General features: G+C 37.4%; 1 protein-coding gene across 1 annotated transcript in view; it reads left to right on the top strand.

Annotated features, from left to right (window-relative positions):
- The window catches only part of NSMCE2 (NSE2 (MMS21) homolog, SMC5-SMC6 complex SUMO ligase), a 340,838-nt gene extending 317,665 nt beyond the window's left edge, over window positions 1–23,173 (top strand). The window contains exons 5-7 of the mRNA XM_001381273.3: window positions 11,804–11,901; window positions 12,305–12,411; window positions 22,809–23,173. Of these exons, the coding sequence (XP_001381310.1) occupies window positions 11,804–11,901; window positions 12,305–12,411; window positions 22,809–22,926 (323 nt within the window). The 3' untranslated portion in view covers window positions 22,927–23,173. The remainder of the gene's footprint in view (window positions 1–11,803; window positions 11,902–12,304; window positions 12,412–22,808) is intronic.
- The last annotated feature ends 1,488 nt before the right edge of the window (window positions 23,174–24,661 follow it).

The raw sequence follows: 24,661 nt of genomic DNA, 5'->3' as shown, positions 1-24,661 counted from the left end.
AGAGTTTTTCCAGAGACCCAAATGCCTTTCTCTCTCAGCTTAAACCCCTTCCAAAGTTCTAGAATCTTCCTGCTGATCTCATGCCACTTCCCTGCAAACTCACTACTTTCCTTACAACAATACTCAAGATAAGTTGGTTGATTGCCCTTTGTACTTGAAGAGAACCAAGATGATAACACTATATTGAGGTCAGTGTTGTGGTCAATCAGTGGGTGATGTATTTTGGCAGGAGTATAAATTGGATTTAATTGAGGTAGAGTTACATAAAGTTGTCAGCCTCACTCTCTTTTCCAGAATCATCAAAGTCTAGTGGCAAGACAAAAATCAGAACAACTAGTGATGGTCTGGGATACAGTAGGTGACCCTGGCATCTATGATGTCTTATCAGGCTCTAGGTGCTTTATAGCACCTGCTGCTTTTGTGGCTGTTGGAACAAATTTTCATCTGCTCATTCCACTGGAGGAAGTCTTCAGATGTTTGGGGTAGACATCCCACTAACTCACCTACAGGTTTGAGGCCTATCATTTACAGTGAACATGGTTTAGCCAGACTGCCAAGATGGTTTTACCCAGGGTATGGCCTCTGTCCATGCCACAGCTTCTTGGATCCACAGGTGAGAGCTGACTGACAAATAAGGAGAATAGTAGTAAAAGGAGTAAAACAGCACTGAAGGGGGTAAAAAAAAAAAGCTTACCAAGCCCTCACACCAGAGGTACCAAATCTTTCCTGAACACTCCATACACTCCACTCAAGTAAGGAGTCAATAAAAGAGCACCTAGCTGCATTTGAATTTAGGTCACTTGGCCCAGGAGAATTACATCCTCAAGTTCTGAAAGATAGCCACTATCAGTTGAATCTAAAATACTATAGAGACTTCCGGGTAAACATGGCTGCAATCTAGACGCAAATCACTTCCTCTCCCCCAGCACCGAACGAAATAGACTACCTCAAAAGAGCATAAAAATCATCCTTGGAAGAACAGAGGAACTCTCTAGAAGGCCACAGCAACGAAGGTACGTGGGGTTTGAACATTTCCACTCTAAAAGAAAGAGAAAAAGCATGCACAAAAACGTGAACTGAGCTGCCCTCCCCTACCTCCCCCATGGAATCAGAGTAGGGGCCAGCGCGCTCACAGGAGACAGCGAGTGAGCGAGGAACATCTTGGGGTGGGGGGCACACCAAGGTCCTTGGAATCTAATGAAGACTGCCAGGGAACTACCCCTCAGTGCCAGTTCACTGGAGACCCCTGCACACTAGAGAGTGCGCAGACCGCAGGGGCCCTTGCAAACTGCAAACACTGTGGAGACTGTAGAAACTGCCTGAGGCCAAAGCTCCGCTCCTCGATGTAGTTGGGGGGTGGGGGGGACACCAGGGTCCTTGTAAACTGACAGGCTACCAGGGAACTACCCCTCAGAGAGGTATTACAGGAGACTCCTGCTCATATGAGAGAAGAGACCACAGAGCATGGGGGCTGGCCAGTGCACTAACAAACCGCAGAGTCGGGGAAGAACCAGCCTGAGACAAAAAATATCGCCACTTAAATCCACAGAAAACCCACCCATAACACCGAGACCTCTGACCAAAAAGGAAAGGAAAAACCACCAAAGGGATGGCTAATAGTGCCCAAGATCAACCCTCCAAGAAGAAAGGGAAAAAGTGACTATTGAAAACTTTTACAGAGGGAAAACCCAGGCTACAGAGGAAAAAGAGGATGAAATTCAAACAAAATCAAAACATGCCCCCCAAAATGGAAATTATCCACAAGCTCTGGAAGAACTCAAAATGGAGCTTATCCAAAAGATGGAAACCTTCTGGCAAGAAAAATGGGAAAAATTTCAGAAATAGGTCAACAGCCTGACAGACAAGAACTCAAAATTGGAGAGAGACCTGGAAGCTTCAAACAGAAGGGCAGACCAAACTGAAAAGCAAAATCAGTCCTTAAAGATCAGAATTAAGCAACTTGAAGACAATGAACTTGCAAATCAGCAAGAATTAATAAAGTCAAAAAATTAATGAATTAGAAGAAAACATAAAATATCTCACTGACAAGGTGACGGACCAGAAAAACAGAGGAAGGAGAAACAATTTGAGAATCATTGGTCTACCTGAAAAACCAGAGATAAACAAAAATCTCCATGCCATACTACAAGAAATCATTGAAGAAAATTGCCCTGATGTTCTCAAGCAAGGGGGCAAAATAGAAATAGAAAGGGTTCTTGAACTCCCTCTATACTAAATCCCCAAAAGACAACCTCCAGGAATGTAATCGCCAAATTCAAGAACTTCCAAGCTAAGGAGAAAATCTTACAAGAAGCTAAGAAAAGAAACTTCAGATACAGAGGAGCCCCCATAAGGATCACACAAGACCTAGCAGCGAACACTCTAAGAGACCTTCAAAGCCTTGGAACATGATATTCAGAAAGGCAAGAGAACTGGGTCTTCGACCAAGAATCAGCTACCCATCTAATCTGACTATATACTTCCAGGGGGAAATATGGGCATTCAATAAAATAGAAGATTTCCAAGTATTTGCAAAGAAAAGACCAGAACTCAGTGGAAAGTTTGACATCCAAACACAAAGAGCAAGAGAAACATGAAAAGGTAAATATGAAATAAAGGGAAAAATAGTGTTTTTTTTTCTTTTATTCAAACTCTCTTCTATGAGGCTACAATTAGATCAAACATATATACTAACATATGGGGGAAATGTTATATATATATATATCTTTCAAAAATGGTATGCATTAATACAGTAATCAGAAGAATCACTCATAGGGAAAGATCTGGGCATTAACATGATTTGGAGGGGAAAAAAAACAAAAAGAAAGAAAAAGGGAGGGGGGATAAATGATGGTACTAAGATATACTTGAAGAAATAGAAATTTTTAAATTAAATAGAATAATCTTTGTCACACAAAGATAAACACGGGAAGGGGAGGGGAAGAATTCTCTTATAAGAAGGAGAAGAAAAGAGCGCTAATTATTATTACTTAAACCTTACTCTCAGTGAAATCAACTCTGAGAGGGAAGAACATCTAGATCCATTCGGATCGTGAATTCTATCTTATCCAACAGGGTAAGGGAGAAGGGAAAACTAAGGGGGATTGGGGTGGGGGTAGTACAAAAAGGGAGGGAAGGAGAGGGGGGAGGGGAAGGGAAATAAAAGGGAGGGGCCCGAAAGGGAAGCATAACAAGGGAGGGGACTAGAGGGATTGATTTAAAGTAAGCCACTGGTTTAAAAGGTAATAGCAAAAGAAGAAAGGTCAGAATTAGGGGAGGACATCAAAATGCTGGGGAATTCACAAATGACAATCATAACTTTGAACGTGAATGGGATTAACTCATCCATAAACCGTAGACGTATAGCAGAGTGAATTAGAAGCCAAAACCCTACCATATGTTGTCTTCAAGAAACACACATGAGGCGGGTAGATACTCACAAAGTCAGAATCAAAGGTTGGAGTAAGACCTATTGGGTCTCAACTGACAGAAAGAAGGCAGGAGTTGCAATCATGATATCTGACAAAGCCAAAGCAAAAATAGACTGAATTAAAAGGGATAGGGAAGGTAAATACATCCTGATAAAAGGGAATATAGACAATGAGGAAATATCACTAATCAACATGTATGCGCCAAATGGTAATTGCACCCAATTTTCTAATGGAGAAACTAGAAGAATTCAAGGAGGAAATAGATAATAAAACTATACTAGTGGGAGATCTGAACCAACCACTATCAAATTTAGACAAATCAAATCAAAAATTAAATGTATAAGAGGTGAATGAAATCTTAGAAAAATTAGAGTTCATAGATATATGGAGAAAAATAAATAGGGACAAAAAGGAATACAACTTCTTTTCAGCAGCACATGGCACATTCACAAAGATTGACCATACACTAGGTCATAAAAACATGGCATACAATTGTAGAAAAGCAGAAATAATTTATGCAACCTTTTCAGATCATAAGGCAATAAAAATATTGATCAGTAAGGGTACATGGAGAGCCAAATAAAAAATTAATTGGAAATTAAATAATATGATGCTCCAAAATCAGCTTGTTAGAGAACAAATCATAGAAACAATAATTTCATTGAAGAAAATGACAATGGCGAGACATCCTTTCCAATCTTATGGGATGCAGCCAAAGCAGTACTCAGAGGAAAATTCATATCCTTGAGTGCATATATTAACAAATTACGGAGGGCAGAGATCAATGAATTGGATATGCAAATCAAAAAAACTTGAAAGCGAACAAATTAAAAAACCCCAGAAGAAAACCAAATTAGAAATCCTAAAAATTAAGGGAGAAATTAATAAAATTGAAAGTGATAGAACTATTGAACTAATAAATAAGACAAGAAGCTGGTACTTTGAAAAAACAAAATAGACAAAATACTAGTCAATCTAATTTAAAAAAGAGAGAAGAAAAGTAAATTAACAGTATCATAGATGAAAAGCGGGACCTTACCTCCAATGAAGAGGAAATTAAGGCAATCATTAAAAACTTCTTTGCCCAGTTATATGGCAATAAATATGCCAATCTAGGTGATATTGATGAATACCTACAAAAATACAAATTGCCTAGACTAACAGAAGAAGGAATAGAATTCTTAAATAATCCCATATCAGAAAAAGTAATCCAACAGGGCATCAAAGAACTCCCTAAGAAAAAATCCCCAGGGCCTGATGGATTCACAAGTGAATTCTATCAAACATTCAAAGAACAGCTAATCTCAATACTATACAAACTATTTGACATAATAAGCAAAGAGGGAATTCTACCAAATTCCTTTTATGACACAAATATGGTACTGATTCCAAAGCTAGGCAGGTCAAAAATGGAGAAAGAAAACTATAGACCAAACTCCCTAATGAACATAAATACAAAAATCTTAAAGAGGATACTAGCAAGAAGACTTCAGCAAGTGATCAGGAGGGTCATTCACTATGATTAAGTAGGATTTATACCAGGAATGCAGGACTGGTAGGAAAACCATGCACATAATTGACCACATCAACAAGGAAACCAACAAAAAACACATGATTATCTAAATAGACGCAGAAAAAGCACTTGATAAAATACAACACCCATTCCTATTAAAAACACTAGAAAGCATAGGAATAAAAGGGTCTTTCCTAAAAATAATAAATAGTATATATCTAAAACCATAAGCTAACATCATCTGCAATGGGGATAAACTACATGCATTCCCAATAAGATCAGGAGTGAAACAAGGATGCCCATTATCACCTCTATTATTTAACATTGTACTAGAAACCCTAGCAGTAGCAATTAGAGAAGAAAAAGAAATTGAAGGCATTAAAATAGGCAATGAGGAGACCAAGTTATCACTCTTTGCGGATGATATGATGGTCTACTTAAAGAATCCTAGAGAATCAACCAAAAAGCTAGTCAAAATAATCAACAACTTCAGCAGAGTTGCAGGATAAAAAATAAACCCGCATAAGTCATCAGCATTTCTATATATTTCCAATACAGCTCAGTAGCAAGAATTAGAAAGAGAAATCCCATTCAAAAATCACCTTAGACAAAATAAAATACTTAGGAATCTATCTCCCAAGACAAACACAGGAACTATATGAACACAACTACAAAACACTCACCACACAACTAAAACTAAACTTGAGCAATTGGAAAAGCATTAACTGCTCATGGGTAGGACGAGCCAATATAATAAAAATGACCATCCTACCTAAACTTATCTCTCTATTTAGTGCCATACCCATTGAACTTCCAAAAAAATTTTTTACTGAATTAGAAAAAACTGTAACAAAGTTCATTTGAAAGAACAAAGGATCAAGGATATCCAGGGAAATAATGGAAAAAAAAATACAAAGGAAGGTGGCCTTGCAGTCCCAGATCTCAAACTATATTATAAAGCAGTGGTCATAAAAACAATTTGGTACTGGCTATGAGACAGAAAGGAGAATCAGTGGAATAGACTTGGGGTAAGTGACCTCAGCAAGACAGTCCATGACAAACCCAAAGACCCCAGCTTTTGGGACAAAAATCCACTATTTGACAAAAACTGCTAGGAAAACTGGAAGACAGTATGAGAGAGATTCGGTTTGGATCAACACCTCACACCCTATACCAAGATAAACTCAGAATGGGTGAATGACTTGAACATAAAGTAGGAAACTGTAAGTAAATTAGGTGAACACAGAATAGTATACATGTCAGACCTGTGGGAAGGGAAAGACTTTAAAACCAAGCAAGACAGAAAGAGTAACAAAATGTAAAATAAACCATTTTGATTACATCAAATTAAAAAGGTTTTGTACAAACAAAACCAATGAAACCAAAATGAGAAGGGAAGCAAGAAATTGGGAAAAGAATCTTCATAACAAAAACCTCAGACAAAGGTCTAATTACTCAAATTTATAAAGAGCTAAATCAATTGTACAAAAAATCAAGCCTTTCTCCAATTGATAAATGGGCAAGGGACATGAACAGGCAGTTTTCAGCAAAAGAAATCAAAACTATTAATAAGCACATGAAAAAGAGTTCTATATAATCAGAGAAATGCAAATCAAAACAACTGAGGTATCACCTCACACCTAGCAGATTGGCTAACATGATAGCAAAGGAAAGTAATGAATGCTGGAGGGGATGTGGCAAAGTTGGGACATTAATTCATTGCTGGTGGAGTTGTGAATTGATCCAAATATTTTGGATGGCAATTTGGAACTATGCCCAAAGGGCACTAAAAGGCTGTCTGCCCTTTGATCCAGCCATAGCACTGCTGGGTTTGTACCCCAAAGAGGTAATAAGGAAAAAAAACCTGTACAAGAATATTCATAGCTGCGCTCTTTGTGGTGGCCAAAAATTGGAAAATGAGGGGATGCCCTTCAATTGGAGAATGGCTGAACAAATTGTGGTATATGTTGGTGATAGAGTACTATTGTGCTAAAAGGAATAATAAAGTGGAGGAATTCCATGGAGACTGTAACAAGTGATGCAGAGCGAGAGGAGCAAAACCAGGAGAACATTGTACACAGAGACTGATACACTGTGGTACAACCGAACGTAATGGACTTCTCCATTAGTGGCAATGCAATGTCCCTGAACAATCTGCTGGGATCAAGAAGAAAATAACACTACCCTCAAGCAGAGGACAAACGGGAGGGAGCAAAAACACTGAGGAAAGGCAACAGCTTGACTACAGGGGTGGAGGGGATGTGATTGAGGAGAGACTCTAAATGAATACCTTAATGAAAATACCAACAACATGGAAAAGAGTTTGGACTGAGAACACATGTGATACCCAGAGGAATCATGCATCGCCATTGGGGGGGGGGGGGGGGGCGGGGAGAAGATGATCTTTGTTTCTAATGAATAATGTTTGAAAATGACCAAATAAAATAATGTTTAAAAAATAAAATAAAATACTGTAGAAAACAGGTAGAGTAACCACCAGATTGGAGAACAGCAAGTGTTTTCTCAATTTTCCAAAAGGGAACAGTCTGCAAACTATAGGTCAATGAATGAACTTGAATTCAATTTCTGGGAAAATTCTAGAACAGAAATTAGTGAATAGCTAGAAAGGGAAATGGTAATTACAAAGAGCCCACATGAGGGGCAGAAGAGAGGGGGAAGGAGAAACAGAGATAGAGACATTAGCATTTATAAAGTGTTTACTAATTGCCAGGCACTATACTACATTGTGGGGATAAATACAAGCATGCAGGGCAGACCCCGCCCTCAAAGTGAGAAGACAACACATAAAGGATTAAAGGAGATTATGGGCTAAAGCTCACCTCAGAGTCTAGGGTTCCAGGGATGGAATCCAAGGATTTGGGTAGGGAAGATGAGGATGATAACTGGAATCTAGGCAGCATGGTAATCATCAAGAATAAATTTTACCAGACTCACCTCATTTCCTTTTTCAACAGTATTCCTAAACTAGTAGATGAGGGAAATACAGCTTGTATATAGTTAGCCTAAATTCTAGCAAAGCTCTTGTCAAAATATATCATACTATTTTTGTGTAGAAAATGTAGAGATAAAGAAAGACTAGATAATAATTCACATAAGTGGATGCAGAACTGGTTCAGTGACCTCATTAAAGGAGCAGTTTAATGGTTCAGTGTTATCATGGGAGAAGGACTACAGAGGGCTTCACTAGGCCTTGTGCTGTTTGGCCTCTGTATGAATGACTTGGATAAAACAGTTTATTCATCCAAATCTGGGAGGATTAGTTCACATGGTGGGTGACAGATTCAAAAGGATCCTGACAGGTGAGAACTTTGGGCTAATTCTGAGATGAAACTCAGTTATTGTTCAGTCATGTCTGATTCTCTATGAACCCATTTGGGGTTTTCTTGGCAAAAATTGCTGAAGTGGTTTGTCCTTGCCTTCTCTAGCTCATTTTGCAGATGAAGAACCAAGACAGTTAATTTCCCAAGTCACACAGCTAGTAAGTGTCTAAAGGCAGATTTGAACTCATGAAGATAATTCTTCCTAATTTCAAGCCTTGGTCTCTATATATTGCACCACCTGTCTGCAAGAAACTTGGTAGGGATGAATATAAAGTCTTGTTCTTAGATATCCAAAATCAACTTCATGCTTACTAGATAAAGGAGGCATCATTAGGCAATAGTTTGCCTGAATAAGACCTTGACGTTTTAGTGGACCATAAATCCATTGTGAATCAATAATGTGAGTAGCTGACACAAAAACTAAAGCAATCTTGGACCGATTCGATAGGTATAGCTTCAACCGAGAAATAATCAACCCCTTTGGCTCTGTCCTTGAAAGCACAAATATGAAGTATTATATTCAATTTTAGGCACCAGTTTTAGAAGGGCATTGTTAATAAGCCAGAATATACCCAGAGGAGAGGAGAACATTCAGCTGAAGGGTAAAGGACTGGACTCAATGGAAACATAATAGCCACCTGTCTTCAGGTTTTTGAAGGACTGCTATGTGGAGGAGAGATTAGATATGACTTTTTGGAGCTGAAGAGACAAACTATGAGCAATAGGTAGAGGTTGCAAAGGTATAAATTTGGGCTTTTCCTAATAATGTCCAAAAGTGGATTAGGCTGCTTTGGGAAGTGATGATTGCCACTCTCTTGGTAGTCTTCAAGATAACCATGTGTCAAGTATGTTTTAGAGAGAATGGGCTTGATGGGTACTGATATTCCTTCTAAAATCTCATATTTTGTGATAATTATTATTTTGTTTTTTGCCCATCAGGGATCCTGGAAGCTACAAAGCAGTAACTCTTGATCCTAAATTTTAGCATCTTGGAGTAGTAGAAGTAAAATTATACATCACCACAAGTTCAATAAACATTTTACGCTAAGCAGCAAAGATTTGTAAAGTATTTCCTTCATGTGCTACTAATTTACAGGAAAAAAGATGCTTTTAGAAAAATGTGTGCATGCCTAATTGAAAAAGTACATAGTAATCAACTTTTATTCCTGGCTTTCATACAACGGGCTGACTAACGTGGTAGCCAAATTTCGGTTGCCTGAGGACAGACTTCTTACTGACTAATACTAGGTCTGTGTGTGGCCATGACCAAATGCATTTTCTGACCACAAGACCATGTCTGGATTCTCCTTTGTAATTACCGCACAGCCTACTATAATTGTAAGACATATATTTACTTCCTGCCCTTGCAGTGTAGTTGTGTCCATGAATCTGAATTGAACTAGAAATATGGAACTTTATATGATGTTCCTAAAATGTAGAATTGTCCAGGGAATTGGGTGTTTGTAAATAGCTGCATATTTATGTAGATATGTATGTATGTGTATAGGCTTTAAAATACATACTTTGCCCAAGCTTTCTACATTTTGCATTGAGCAGACATTCCATGAAATTAAATTTTTACTGTTTAGATCAGGGACCTTAACCTTTAGCAATCTAGTGGAACCTGTGGAACTAAGAATGTTTTTAAATGTATAAAATAAATAACCTGAGATTACAAAGGAAACCAATTGTATGGAATTATGGTCATCAAAATATTTCTTAAAACATATTAATGGGCCAAAGAATAAGAACTCCTGGTTTAGATGAAATCATCTGCTAAGCAAGAGCAAATCAAAAAGCTTACCTAGCCCAGGAAAAAAGAATAGTAATAAATTTAGCTAGTTAACAACTTTCTCTGTGACCTTGAGCAAATCTACTCCCTTCTCTGGATTTATTTCCTCATGTATAAAATAAAGACCTTGGATTAGCCAAACTCTAAAATCCCTTTTAGTTCCCCAAACTGTGTCATTTTAATAGTGGTCCTACATTTTCACCTGCTTTTTGATGTGTTTTCTGATGTTTTCATATTCTTTTAATGTCCAAGTTGTTATATATAAATAACAGAGCCATATTTTTGTTTGTTTATAAAATACTGTAGAAGCTCAGAGTTTATGCTTTATCTTTTATATTTTTTTCTTCTGCCTTCCTATAAATTTTTTCTCCTGGTTTTGACAATTACCATTTCTCATTCTGGTTTTGTATTTTTTTTTCAAATGGGACAATCGTGTTGGTAGAATTTGTTTATGTCACTTTAAATAAACTTAGCTTTCCACTGAAGAAAATGCTTGTCTCTAGGAGACTTTAGCTATTGCAGAGCCCTCGGTGTTTTCATTTCCCCCTCTTTGTGCTATTAGTCACCATTGACATTTCTTCCTCATTCTCAGTTTTGCTCACCTTCTCCTTTCATGATCACTGATGCAAGTAATTACCTACAATTGGCAAGTTTCCTACTCATCCTTCCCTGTTTGAGGGTACCACATTTGAGTTGTCTTTGCTTGCTTCCTCAACACTAAAATTCAGGGAAAAAATAAATAAATAAAAAACAAAGACTGATTGTGTTGTCTTCAACACATGTATTTTCATCTATAATTATACTTCCCAGATCGGTAGAGCAGAAAGAATATTATTGACTCTGGGACCAGAGGACTTTGGTTCAAATTCTGCCTTTGATACTTAACTACCTGTGTAAACTTGGGCAAGTTAAAGTTATTTAATTTCTCTAGGAATCACTTTCCTCATCCATAAAATGAGATGATCAGATGAGATGAGGTCCTTTCCATTCAGCTCATATCTCTGTCAAACCTCCCATTCAGCCCCTTTCACCCACCCTAGTGCCTTTCCTTTGAAATTACCTTCCATTTATACTGTCTCTCCATTATATGCATGTTCAGCATGTGATTTCCTGCATTAGAAGGTGAACTTCTTGAGGGCAGGGATTGTTTTTCTCTGCTTTGTATCTCCTGGTGCTTAGTAAGGTGTCTAGCTCATAGGTGCTTTAATAAAAGCTAATTGACTGACTGTAGTTCTATGATCCTATGATTTCCCAATCTTTAACATGATAAAAAGTGAAGTTCATCATCACAGTGAAATATCCACTACACGGAACCCTGAAGGAATACCTATAAAAAGATTTTCCTTTCTTTGATCTGGTGCTACTTTTGTTGCCAAACATTATATAGTAAGAAGCCACATAGCTTTTGTCTGTCTTTACAAAAGGAGTGGTCAGGTGATGGAGTGGAGAATGACTAGTTCTCCCGTGTGCCAGCTCTAAAGACCTTTGTCCCATCACCTCGATGCGTGCCAGTTTCCTCAGATATAAAATGAATACAATATTTCTTATCCTACTTACTTCACAGAGTTGTATTGAGGATTAAATGAGAAATGATCCATATTATTTCCACAAATAGTTTAATATAACTAGTTTAAGTTGTACTGCATAGAACTTCTAAGCATGTCTTTTCAACCAGTAAAATGTTAGCTTCAAAAGTATGTTTCCTTTGGTTGATTTTTTTTGACAGGTGGACTCCCTGTAACTGATGATGAAGCAGAAGAGCAAATAGATGAAGATATGATTGTAACCCAAAGTCAGACCAACTTCATTTGCCCCATTACTCAGGTATTTTGCCTTAAATAGATATTCTAATAGAAAAGGTGCTTACTGACTTACTCACCCAACCATAAAGTGATTTGGTTTCATATCTGGAGTAGAGGATAGGAGGAATTGAATAGTGAGATAAGAGCTCAAATAGGAGCAAAGCAACAGCCAGTAAAATGAAGTACTACTGGAATTTTTTGACTGCCAGTCAATCAAGAAATGTAGTGATAAATTAATGCTTCCAATAGTTCTGCACAGTTCCATGTTGGTGGGGTGCTTTAATAATTATCTTACCCTGCAAGAATGGAAAATTAAACATAAAAAAGCTAGTGCTTGAAATCTCAACTCCTGATAATGGTAATTTAGTAAGCTGACTGGAAGGTGATTGTCATCATTCCTGTAAACCCAATCTTCTTTATTACAGTTGGAAATGAAGAAACCAGTGAAAAATAAAGTATGTGGACACACCTATGAAGAGGAAGCCATTAGAAGAATCATTGAGTCGAAACACAAAAGAATGAAAAAGGCATGGTAAGTTCACAAGGAAGAAAAAAAAGCTATAGCTCTTTCCTTTACCACAGCAAATCACAAGCATTTTGTTCAAGCAGATATTTTGAACTTGGCAGAATCAGAGGAAGGAATACTTAAATGTTCACTCTTGATCAGATTCAGCTCACTAGTTGCATAAACATGAAAGCTAACGTTCTATAAAAATATCACATGAGGGGAAACTTTATAAATTGCTCAGGAAGGGTGTGGGAAAGGCGTAAGCTATTCAGAAAGCAGAGCATTATTATGTAGTTGAAAGAACATTGGATGGAGAGTCAAAAGACCCACATTCACATCTGTAAACTTCTTGTGCATCAAGGGCAAGTCATTTCTTCTTGCTGAACCACCATTTTTCTTATCTCTAAAATGAGGGGGAATTGGCCTGGATGATCTCTGAGATCTAAAATTCTAAAGTCACTCTTTTTATGACTTTTAGGATCATAGATCTGGAGCTATCTGGGATCTCAGAGGCTGTCTCTAATTTAATTCCCTTATTTTACAAATAAGGAAACATCTCCAAGATGGTTAAGTGATTGCCCAAAATTATGCAGTTAGTAAGTGGTGGAGGCAAAAATTTAAATTTATACATCAGATGTACATAAAATGACAGAAAAAATGTGAGAATTTGCTTTCAGAGTACTTCTATCCCCTTATGAATTTTTTGCTAGGTTATACACACACACACACACACACACACACACACACACACACACACACACACACACACACACAAATCTTCGATTAAAAATTAAAAGGAATAATGTTTTTACTTCCTTAGGCAGAATGATACAGTGTTAAAATTAAAAATCATTGAGATGTAGTATAAGAGGACCTTCATTCAAATCCCAAATCTGCCATTTATTCAATGTATGACCTTGAGCAAGTCATTCAATTTTATTGCAACTCAGTTTCCTCATCTATAAAATGGAAATGTTAATGTTTGTACTGTTTACCTCAGAGGGAAGGAAAGTGCATTATAGACTTTTTAAATGTTATTGAATAGAGCTTTGGAGTTGGGAGCCTGGATTCAAATCCAGCCTCAGACACTTTCTAGCTGTGTGACCCTGGATTAGGCACTTAATTCCAGTTACATAGCCCCTGCCACTCTTCTGGTTTAGAGTTGATACTAAGACAGAAAGTAAGGGTAGGGTGGGGGAAGTGCTATTAAATTAGTTTTTTCCAATCATTATTAATTGGCTAAGCATGGTCTACATCTCTTGAATCCATTCTTCTTTTGAGTCCTATAAATAAGAGGAATCTGCCTGCATTCAGTCTCTTATTGAATTTAGAAATGGAGGAGAGGCTGAAACAGTATGCTTTGATGCTTATGCAGTATGTATTTTAATCAGCAATGATTTTTAGATTCCTCCTGCATTCTAGTCACTGGAATATAAAGACAGAAATGAAATAATCTCTGCCCTTAAGGAGCTTACATTCTAATGGGAGAAAAGATAGCATATACACTTGCAAAATGCAGATAGTGCAATTATAGGATGGGAACACTGATAGGATCGGAAAAAGTTTCATGTAAAAGAAGACATTTGAGCTGAGTCTTTTAGGAAAATAGGACTTCCAGAAGGTCAGAGGGAGAAGGAAGAACTTCCCTGGTACAGGAGATAGCCTCTCAAGAGGCACAGAGTTAGGGGTAAATACATTATGACTAATGAGTCTCAGAGCAGTGAGAGGAAAGGTAGGAAGGGAGCAGGTTGTTAAAAACTTGAAATATAAACAAAGTAGTTTATATTTGATCCTAATGTAATAGAGAGCCACTAGAGTTTTGTTTTGTTTTTAAATAATTTTAATGTGCAAGTAAGGACTTACATGTGGTACAAAGTTGACATTGATATCAACACATATAATTTTTTTAACACACTTGAATGATATATTTCTTTAGTGAACCTGCCTGTTCACTACCTTTTTAAATTTTATTTTTTAAAAACTTTTACCTTCTGTCTTGGATTCCATACAAATTTTGGTTCCAAGGCAGAAGAGTGATAAGGGCTAGGCAGTTGGGTTACATGACTTGCCCAGGGTCGCACAGCTAGCAAGTGTCTCAGGCTTTTCAACTAATCCTCCAGACTCCAAACCTGGCGCTCTTTCCATTAAACCATCTAGCTGCCTCCTGTCCATTACTTTCAAAGGTTATTTATGTGTGTTTTAAAATACTTTTGTTTTTGCTTTGATGTTATTTTAGTTTTTCCTAAAGTAGGTATCTTCTAAAAATCATGTTCCCAAGTCTGTTAGCTATATAATGATGGTCTTCCATTCTAAAGGGTTGAGTCTTTCAATCTGACCTGAATTTAGTTCACTTTAGGCTATCAGATGTTGGGAGAAATGTTGTTAATAAGTTCAAGTCCTTCCCCAATAAAGTCCTTCCCTTTGGTTCCCTAAAAAGGCACTTCAGAGGATAACGTATCTGTATCACCACCTATTCTCTCCTTTCTCTTTAGTCACCAAAGGTGGCAATATCCCTTGCTCCTTAAGAAAGTTAGTTCTTCTTTGTGTATCTTTTATTCCATTGCCCAATCTTATTCCAGGAGTCATCTCTTTTTATTTATCTTTTAAAATTATCTTAAATTAAATTTTAATTTATTTTTCCAATTAACAAGCATTTATTTTCTCTCCCTCCCACCTCTTTCCCCATGCACTGAGGGGAACAGGTAGAGTGGGGAAACCCTTGTAACAAAATTCTAAAGTGCAAATGATAATTTTTCATCATTTTATAGATTAATGGAGATGTTTAAGTGAACTGTCAACAAACTTAAGAAATATAACTGGCAATCTCTAAGAAAAAAATTGAAGGGTAACATTATTTTTATGTATAAGATTGATTTGGCAAGCATGACTTCTTTAAACTATATTTTTTCACTTAATAATTTTTTTCTCCCTCTCATGTCTTTATTGTCTTCTTTGGAAAATAGAAGCAATAAAAACAAATCCCTTTTTAACAAATAAACATAGAAAAGCAAAAAAATCCCTAATTTTATCATGTCCAAAAATGCATGTCTCAGCAGAACCAAGATAGTGAAATATAAAGTCTTGCTGACAGATCTAAAAAACACATCAGATTGAACACTGCTTCAAAGAATTTTTGTTTTGTTTGAAAATTTTATTTAGTCAATTTAGAATATTATTCTTTGGTTACAAGAATCATATTCTTTCCCTCCTCCCCTCCCCTTCCCATAGCCAATGCGCAATTCCACTGGATTTTACATGTTCCTTCAAATAATTTTTTTAAATCACTGTGAGTCATTTTTCCAGCCAGGTCAACATATAGAGACAGAAGTTTATGATCACTGAGAATGGACTCTGGCTAGGAGCTCACTCTCTAGAGCATTTCAGCACAGGGAAAGACTGTTCCCAAGCTGGAAGAGGTTCTAGAGCCAGTATTAGAGAGACCTAAAATTGTATAAGGTTCAGGAACAGGTGTCAATTGGCAGCTCTGTTACTCACTAGCCAGTGTGAGGTTATAGATCCACACTTAGAAGGAGATCTGCACTTAGAGGGTAATGATATACCAGATGCAGCAGTTGTGGGCTGAATACTGAGAAAGATCAGGAGCTTTGTAAAATGGGTCCAAGTAGCAGAGCAAGATCTCAATACTGGCTTCCAGCCCAATTTGAAACCTGGAGAGGAGTAACTAGGACAGGAATCTCAGACTAAACAAGAGCCTTCAGTTCTGTCAGAACCAGCAGAATTTTTCCATTTGGATGTTAGAGGCTGAATCCAATAGCAATCTACTGAAACTTCAAACAGGTCAAGACCAAAGCTCAAATTCAAACCCAGGTAAAGAGCACTTAGAGCTCAGACCAGGGGGCAAATCCAAAGTCAGGAGATATGCTGAAAGAATTAACAAACAAAAAGAGAATCCTACCATAAATATGTTGTGATAGCAAGAACATTCAAGACCCAAACTCTGAAAAAGAGAATGACTATAAAATATAGCCGTTCAAAGTCTCTAAGAAAGATATAGTTTGGGTGCAAATTCAACTAGAATTCCAAAAGTTGAATTGAGTTTCAAAAAACGGTTTTTAAAGGTTTTTATAAATGAATGAGGAATAGGGAAGGGGAATGGAAAAGAAATAAGAGCAATGGGAAAAGAAATTGGAAAGGATTTCAATAGCTTAACACATGAGGCACATGGAAACAATTTGGAGACAGGTAACTCAGTGGATAGAATTCTGGGTCTGGAGTCAAGAAGACCTGATTTCAAATCCAGCCTCAGATACGTAGAAACTGTGTGACTGTGGGCAAGTCATTTAACTTCTGTTTGCCTTAATCCATGGAAGAAGGAAATGGCAAAACCACTACAATATGTTTGCTAAGAAAATCCCATGGGGTCACAAAGTATTAGACATGAATGAAGAATAATAACATGAAGTACAAAACTTTGTCCCAAAAACAGATTCCCTGAATGCCCCAAAGATGCTAATGTCTCTGTGAAATAAGCAGAGATATTATAACTAAGTTAAAACTCTGAAAATAATAGCTGAAAATGTAAAGTGTCTTACAGCAAAATCTACTGGACCAGAAAATAGATCGAAGAGAGAAAATTTAAGAATCATTAGACTGGGGTCAGTTGGGTGGCTTGGTGGATAGAAAGCCAAGTCTGGAGGATGACACATCATGGGTTAAAATGTGGCCTCAGACTCTTTCTAGCTGTGTGACCCTACACAAGTCACTTAACTCCAATGGCCTAGCCCTTACTGCTCTTCTGCCTTGGAACTGATACTTAGTATTAATTCTAAAATAGAAGGTAAGAATTTATACCCCACTCCAGAGAGAGAGAGAGAGGGAGAGAGAATCATTAGACAAAAGAATCCAAATGCCATGACCAAAAGGGAAAAAAAGCCTTAGGCATATTTTAAGAAATCTAAAAACAAGGGGAAAATTAAGGTAGCATAGTAGCTAAAAGTGCCAGGCCTGGAGTTGGGAGGAGCTGAGTTCAAATCGAGACTCAGACACTTCCTCATTGTGTGATCCCGGGCAGTCACATAACCCTAATTACCTAGCCTTTTTGTTACTCTGCCTTAGAATCTGTACTTACTGAGGGAAAAAAAATTTTTTTTTAAACTGTCCAAATCTCTTATGATCCCAGAGAAAAATGGAAAGAAAAAAAAATTCTATCAGTCACTTCTTAAAAGAAACCCCCAAATGAAAACTCCCAAGAACATTATAGCCCAAATCCAGAGCATTTAGGTCAAAGGAAAAATACTTCAAGCACACAGAAAGAATTAAAAAATCAAGAGCCACCTTAGTTTTTAGATCTTATATGCCAGGTTCCTGTGCAATATTGATCTTTACAGCATCAGACTTTAGTCACCAAATACATCCACAGCTGAGCCTCCTTTTGGCTTTGACCTAGCTGCTTTATTAATGCTGGTGCTACTTGGGCTTGTCCTCTGCTCTTCTCCAGACGTGAGGGACTCATCTTCCATATTTTTTGTCATTTTAATACTGTCCATGAGCTTTTCTTAGCAAAGATACCATCATGGTTTGCCATTTCCTGCTTCAGTGGATCACCTTTTGTCAGAACTGTCCACTGTGTCCTGTCACTTTGCTATACAAGTCCCTCTGCCTCGACAAAGCAAGTGATCCAGGAGAGGTCCTAGCTATCCTATATATCCAAGTGCAGTACAAAGCACTGATCACCAAAACTCTGGGTGGTGGTTGTCCAAGACTTCATGACCTTGTGGACCCTACCATGCTACTATGTTTCATATGATTTTCTTGTCAAAGATTCTGAAATGGCTTGCCATTTCCCTTTCCAGTAGATTAAGGCAAACAGGTTAAGTGATTTGCCCAGAGTCATACAGGTTGTAAGTGTCTGAGGCACAATTTGAATTCAGGTCTTCTTGACTCCGGGTGCAGGGCTGTCTCCACTTAGCCATCTGGCTGTCTCGTAAACTCTTTGGTTCTGCATAAAAAATAGAAAATTTGACCATTGGAATAAATCATGTATAAGAGAAGTATAAGCAAACAGACAAAGTAGTATAGTATTTGATAAACCCAAGGACTCACTAGATTTGGACTAACTATTCAACAACACTACTAGGAAAGTTGAAATTAAGTTTCTTTTTCTTTTTTTTTTTTTAATGTGAATGACCTGAGCTCCTCTCTTCCCATTACTCAGCCCTTTAAGAAGTTTTACTCCATTATTTTTCTTGTCACAGAAAAAAAGTCCTTCTCACTCTTTAAGGTTAATTTCCTTGTCCTTGCCCTCATTCCTTCCCATTCCTATCATCTTCCTTTGGCAGTTCAACCCTTTGCTTCATCTGTACTTTCAGGCATCACATCAAACTGAACATGCTCTAGATTTGAGTCAGGATATAAAATTAAGTTTCTACCAACATCTTATCCCACATATCACAATCAACTTGAAATGGTTACTTTGGATATTAATAAAGAATGAGATATTTTTCATAACTGTAGATATTGGAAAAGTTCTTTATTGTAAGGCATAGACAGGATCAGAAGATAAAATGGACCATTTTGATTATATAAAATAGTGACATTTCTGCACAAACAAAATCAATGAAGTTAGAAGGGGGGAGCAACTGAGGCTAGAAAATCTTTGCAGCAAATTTCTCAGCTAAATATCTGATTTCTAAGATATGAAGGGAACTGATTCACATATATAAGAGCCATTAGCCAGTATATCAAAGATCGGCAAATATGAATCAAGAGAAAAACAAACCTACCAATAATTATAAAGGTCAGATATCCAAGATTTATAGGTTTATGGGACAAGGAATTTGCTTTCCCACATACCTCCCCATTATAGTTGATATAGTCATAGAAAATGGGTAAATAGCAAAAACAATGAGGTATTAATCTGTTATCATTAGCACTTGATAACCCCTTTATCTGAAGAAAGGATGTTTTGAGACTAACAAAAAAATTAGAGAGAAAACAGTTAACACTAAAAAGGGTCTTTATAGCAAATTTCTTGATATAAAATCCAGAATATAAAGGAAATTGATTTAGATATAAAACTAAGAGCCATTTTCCAATAGATAAGTGTTCAGCTGATAAGAACAGACAGTTCTCTAGGGAAGAAATGCAAATGAGCAGTAACAATAGGAAAAAGTTACTTAAAAATTAGAGAAGTACAAATTAAAAGAAATTAGGTTCTACTTCATATCCATCAGATTATTAAAGAAAGTTAAAAAGGAAAACAACCATTATCTGGAGGACTGGAAGTGTATCAGAATTTTAGTGCACTATTGGTGGAATTCTGAATTATTCTGGTGATTCTGAAAACTCATTTGGAACTCTGTCCAAAAATTCATTAAACTTTGCATACTCTTTGACCTAGCAATAGCACTCATAGACCTACATCCCAAAGAAATCAAAGAAAGAGGAAAAGGACTCATGTGTACAATAATACTCATAGTAACTCTTTTTGCATTAGCAAAGAACTCCAGCTAAAGAGGTGCCTATCATTTGGGGAATGGATGAACAAATATATGCTATGTGAATACAGCAATATAATGTTGTGATATAACAAATGATGAAAAAGAGTTATAATGAGAGAGAGGAGAAATACTAAAAGCAGAAAAATTAATTAGGGTATTGTTATAGTTGAGAGACAGAGAAGAGAGATAGAGAAGGAAAACCTAAGGAGAAGAGAGTATCCAGGAAGAGAGAATGGTCAGCAATGCCAGAAGCTTCAGAGATGCGAGGAAGGATGAAAACTAAGGAAAGTCCAATTAAGAGTTTGTTGATGACATTGTTGAGAGCCATCTTAGCTGAGTGATGGTAACAAAAGTCAAATTATAATAAACTGAAGATGAGTGGGAGGTAAGGAAATGGAATCAGCAAGGAGAGATAACTATGGATAACTCCTATAATTATAATGAGCTCTGAAAAAGAGGAAAGATTAGAAGGAACTGTCATGATCAAGTGAAGAGTTTCTTAGAGATTTAAGCATTTTTGTAGACAGCAAGAAAAGAGCTAGTGTTTGAAAAGAGATTAGATCTGGGGGAGAGGGCTGGGCAAGGAAGCAATGATGGGAGGAAGCAGCTCCAAGAAGAATCAGCAGAGTGTAGGACTAAGGGCACAAGCAAAGAGTTTCCCTTGAAGGAGAAAGGGGCATAGTAGAAAATTTAAGGTATGTCATTATAGAGAAAAGCAAACTCATTATAATTATTATTGGTAAAGTATTAGTTGAAACCCTCTGCTGCGAGAAAGGGGAAAGGGGCACACTGAAAAGACAAGTGGATTTTGATTTAGACAACCTGAGTTTGAGTCTCTGCTCTGCCTCTTTATTAGGTCTTAACATAGGAAAGTCACTTGACCTCTTTGAAACTCAGTTTCCTTATTTGGAGGATAAAAATCATTCATTACCTCTTTCTAAGGGAGGTTTTGGAAAAAATAATTTTCCTCTTTCCCTAAACCCCCTTCCTTTTTTTTTTTAAATTTGATAATGAAAATGTACATGATAGGGTAACTCACTATGCCTACCATGAGGCATCTAATCCCAATGGTTGACCTTATGTATCCATCTTTTTCCTTTGTTGCTTTGTGGATAATATATTTAAATCCTAAGGGTTTCAAGAGCTTCTAGCTTTTAGTCAGGCTGTGCCGCCAGATCCTGGTGCCCATGTTGACTTTGACTTGGGCACTCCTTAAACTTCACAAACCCACTAGACAGCTCCTTGCCTAAATGGAATGTTCTGTCCTCTTCGGTGACATAAGTTCAAAAACCAAGCCTCTCCTCCAAAGCCTGAGTCCTCAACTGTGATGATATGAGAGCTTAAGGTAGGGTACTGACACACCTGACTGGCTCACCAGGGTGTTGTAGGGATTAATGGACTAATGCCTATAAAATGTTCTCTGTGCTACTACTCTGGAGGTGGGAGTGCCCTTGTCCATGGTGTGATGGTGTTATTAAGGTTTTTTGTGATTTCATTTGGTGAAAAGCACCTTGAGGGAGTTGTTGCTCCTTGCTTCATTATGTTTTATTTTAAAATTTCCTGAGAAGTAAACTTAGTTAAATCTTGTGTATAGTGACTTCCCCTCTTCTCCCCATCAAGTATATCTTTACATTTAGCCAAACTAAAACTAACTTTCTGTGAGGTTAAATCCATTAGTTATTCTCAGAATGTCTGTTGATTTACTAATCAAAACCATATTATGTCATCAGGAGGTCTTCACCACCTCCCAGTCCACTTCCCTATCCAAAATATTACTCATTGTCTGGATCATTGAGGTTTATGTGCCATGCTGTATGTAGGAGAAAGAAGAATAAGTTCATGTCCAACTATCACATTTCTAGTTACAGACCTTTTTTCACAACAATCCTGTGAAGTAGTTAGAGAAAAGATTATTATCCTCATTTTTCATATGACAAATTCAAGACCCAAGGTCAGGCACATGCCAAATTACAGAACTGGGACTAGAGCAGAGGTATTTCTGAGTCCAAGTCCCCAGTTCTTTCCATTACTTCAAACCATGAGGCCTCTTTCCCTCCCCAGTAGTTAGCTGTTCTCCAAATTATTTTATGAAATTTGCCAATCTAGTGTGCATTATGATAGTGATTTCTTTAGATTGCTTAGAGCCCTAATCCAAGATGTAAGTGATGGAAACTTTGGGTTTGTTATACTGGTAAAGATCTCAACTTACTATTACCAATCTCAGCCATTCTGGTATAGAGGACTTTTGCTTCTCTAAATCTCTCAAACTTCTATGGTTGGACATCTTTTATGTACTTGGAGCTCATATATAATTACTTGTGTATTTATCTTCCTTTGATCTTTGTATCTCACCTAGCACAATGCATTTCATGAAACAGCTATTTAAGAAAGGCTTTTTGAATACCTAAAGAGACTTTTAGCTTTTGGATTTTCTTTCTACAAAAATTTTTAAAATGAGAAATGGATTATTTGGAATGACTGAAATAAATAAAACATCATTAAATACTCTTTGGGGAGTGCTATGCTGTTCTATGGAAGAAATTCAAAGTTGAGATAAGACAGTTTCTGCCCTCTTGGAACTTACCCACTAATAGGGAGAGATAGCTATGATATACATTATTATATGATAAGTATATTAGACTGTTAACAAAACAGTGCCAAATGAAGACAGTTGTTGTTAGTCATATGAATGGAAAAAATAGCCCTCTGCCTTTGATGCTTTTTAGAACTACCATCTAAACAGTACCAGGAAGATGGGTGTCTTTCCTGTTTTTAAAGACTTGAAAATTCTTTTGGCAACAGGTTCCCATTTTAAAATTTAAATATTAAATAAATTGATGAAACACTAACTGCAGTCCTCTTAGCCTCCATTAAAGATGTGACATTGCTATTTAATAAATTAATATTGATTATAGAATCTCTGAATTAATTGAATTTGTTGTCATTTTTCCTCTCTGATAGCTGCCCCAAAATTGGCTGTAGCCACACAGATGTAAAGCTGACAGATCTCGTGCAAGATGTGGTACTTAGAAGAGCCATTGAGAACCACCGAAGAATGGCCAGCAGTCAGAGCAAATAGAACCACTAGATGATACAGAAGTCTTCAGCTCATGTGCTCTTGTAGGAGGGAAGGCTTATCAATGTCTGCCAAGATCACTTGCTTATTGTAAGCTGACTAGAACAGATTATTACTTTTTCATTTGTAGGTAAAATTAAAGATTTCAAACATAATCCCATAAAGGCTTTTTAACTGCCATGTAACAACTTTCATTTAAAATTTTCCTCTTTAAAACTTTGTATTTGTTAAATAAAGTGATTATCTATAATTTTTTTCTCTGTGGTCTGATTTGGGGAATTTTCCAAAAGATGTAAAAATTCAAATAAATGACTTTGTGGTTCAAAGAATTTAGGCTGTATTGTGACCTCTAATTCCTCTTTCCCTCAATTCTTTCATAGACCATCTCCCCAGTACTGACTGTTCTCACCTCCCTTCTTACATCTTGCCCCAGGAAGTGACCCATTTCATGTCTACACTGTCTCTTCTCTTAAGCCACTTACGGGTCTTGCCCTCCCACCATCCTCTCTGCTTTTACCCCTACTCTACTTGCTGAACAAAGGTGGAGAAAATTATTAAAACATGCCAGCTAGGTCTATTATAGCTTTGTGTTACATAATCTCAATGGATTCTCACTGCTGCTAGGCAATCCTTTTATTCTTTCCAAATCTATTCTTTATTCCACTAACCACAACAGTTTTTCCAAAATTTTTTATCCTGCCCCAAACCTCTCCTGCCTCCCTGATCTTTATCCTCTAAGAACTTTGTCTCATATTTTACTGAAAAAACAGGCTATTCATCAAACTCTTATTTTATCTCCTCCTCATCTCAGATGCCTTCTGCCACTATTTCCTGCTTCACTGGTTTCACTCAAAGAGGGGACTCTTCTTACCAAGGCTAACCCCTTTTCAGGCCTAATGGATCCTATTCCAATCTGTCTTCTCCAGTAAATTTCCCCCTCTATCATCGCTTCTCTCTCACTAATCTTCATTTGCTCCCTGATTGTGAGCTGCTTCCTCGCTACCTACAGACACCCCACGTTGAATGATAGTTTCTCAATCCTGATCCTTTTTGACCAGGTACCCCCTTTACCTCTCCCTCTTTTCTGTACCCCTTGGTAAACTCATCAACTCCAAGAGATTCTATTATCACCTCTACAGATTCTTGGAGCTATTCATTCCTCTGACTATTGGACATCTCAGACAATATCCTGTAGATATTGTCAACTCAGAGTGCCTAAACTGGAAACCATTATTGTTTCCCCAAATCCTCCCCTCTTCCAGCTGTCTGGAGACTGGCCCCATTGTCTGCCCAGTCCCTCAGGCCCACAACTTTAACTCTTTGCTCTCTTTCACCCATACCCTCTTCCGTGTTCAATCAAGTCCTTATCAATTCTCTCCCGTTTGGACACTTTCACCACCAAGAAGCTGGCCCTCATCACCTCACACCTGGACTATTACAATAGCCTGCTGGTTGGTCTGCTTTGCCACAAGTTTCTTCCCACTCATCTATCCTCCATTCAGCTCTCAAATTTCTCTTCCTAAAGCACATCTGACCGTGTGAGCCCCATACCTGCTCATTCGATTCCAGAGGCTCCCTATTGCCTCCAGGATCAAATCCTCCAGATTTTAGAGCCCTCCATAACTAGGCCTTTCCTGTCTATCTTTCCAGGCTTCCTATGCATTACTTTACTTCATATACTTGGCAATCCAGGAACTTTAGGCTCCTTGCTGTTCCCCTGCTTCCCAACTGTGGACAT

The sequence above is a fragment of the Monodelphis domestica genome, chromosome 3 (assembly GCF_027887165.1).
Source record: "Monodelphis domestica isolate mMonDom1 chromosome 3, mMonDom1.pri, whole genome shotgun sequence".
NCBI classification, from domain to species: Eukaryota; Metazoa; Chordata; class Mammalia; order Didelphimorphia; family Didelphidae; genus Monodelphis; species Monodelphis domestica.
This window is presented reverse-complemented; position numbering and strand designations above follow the sequence as displayed.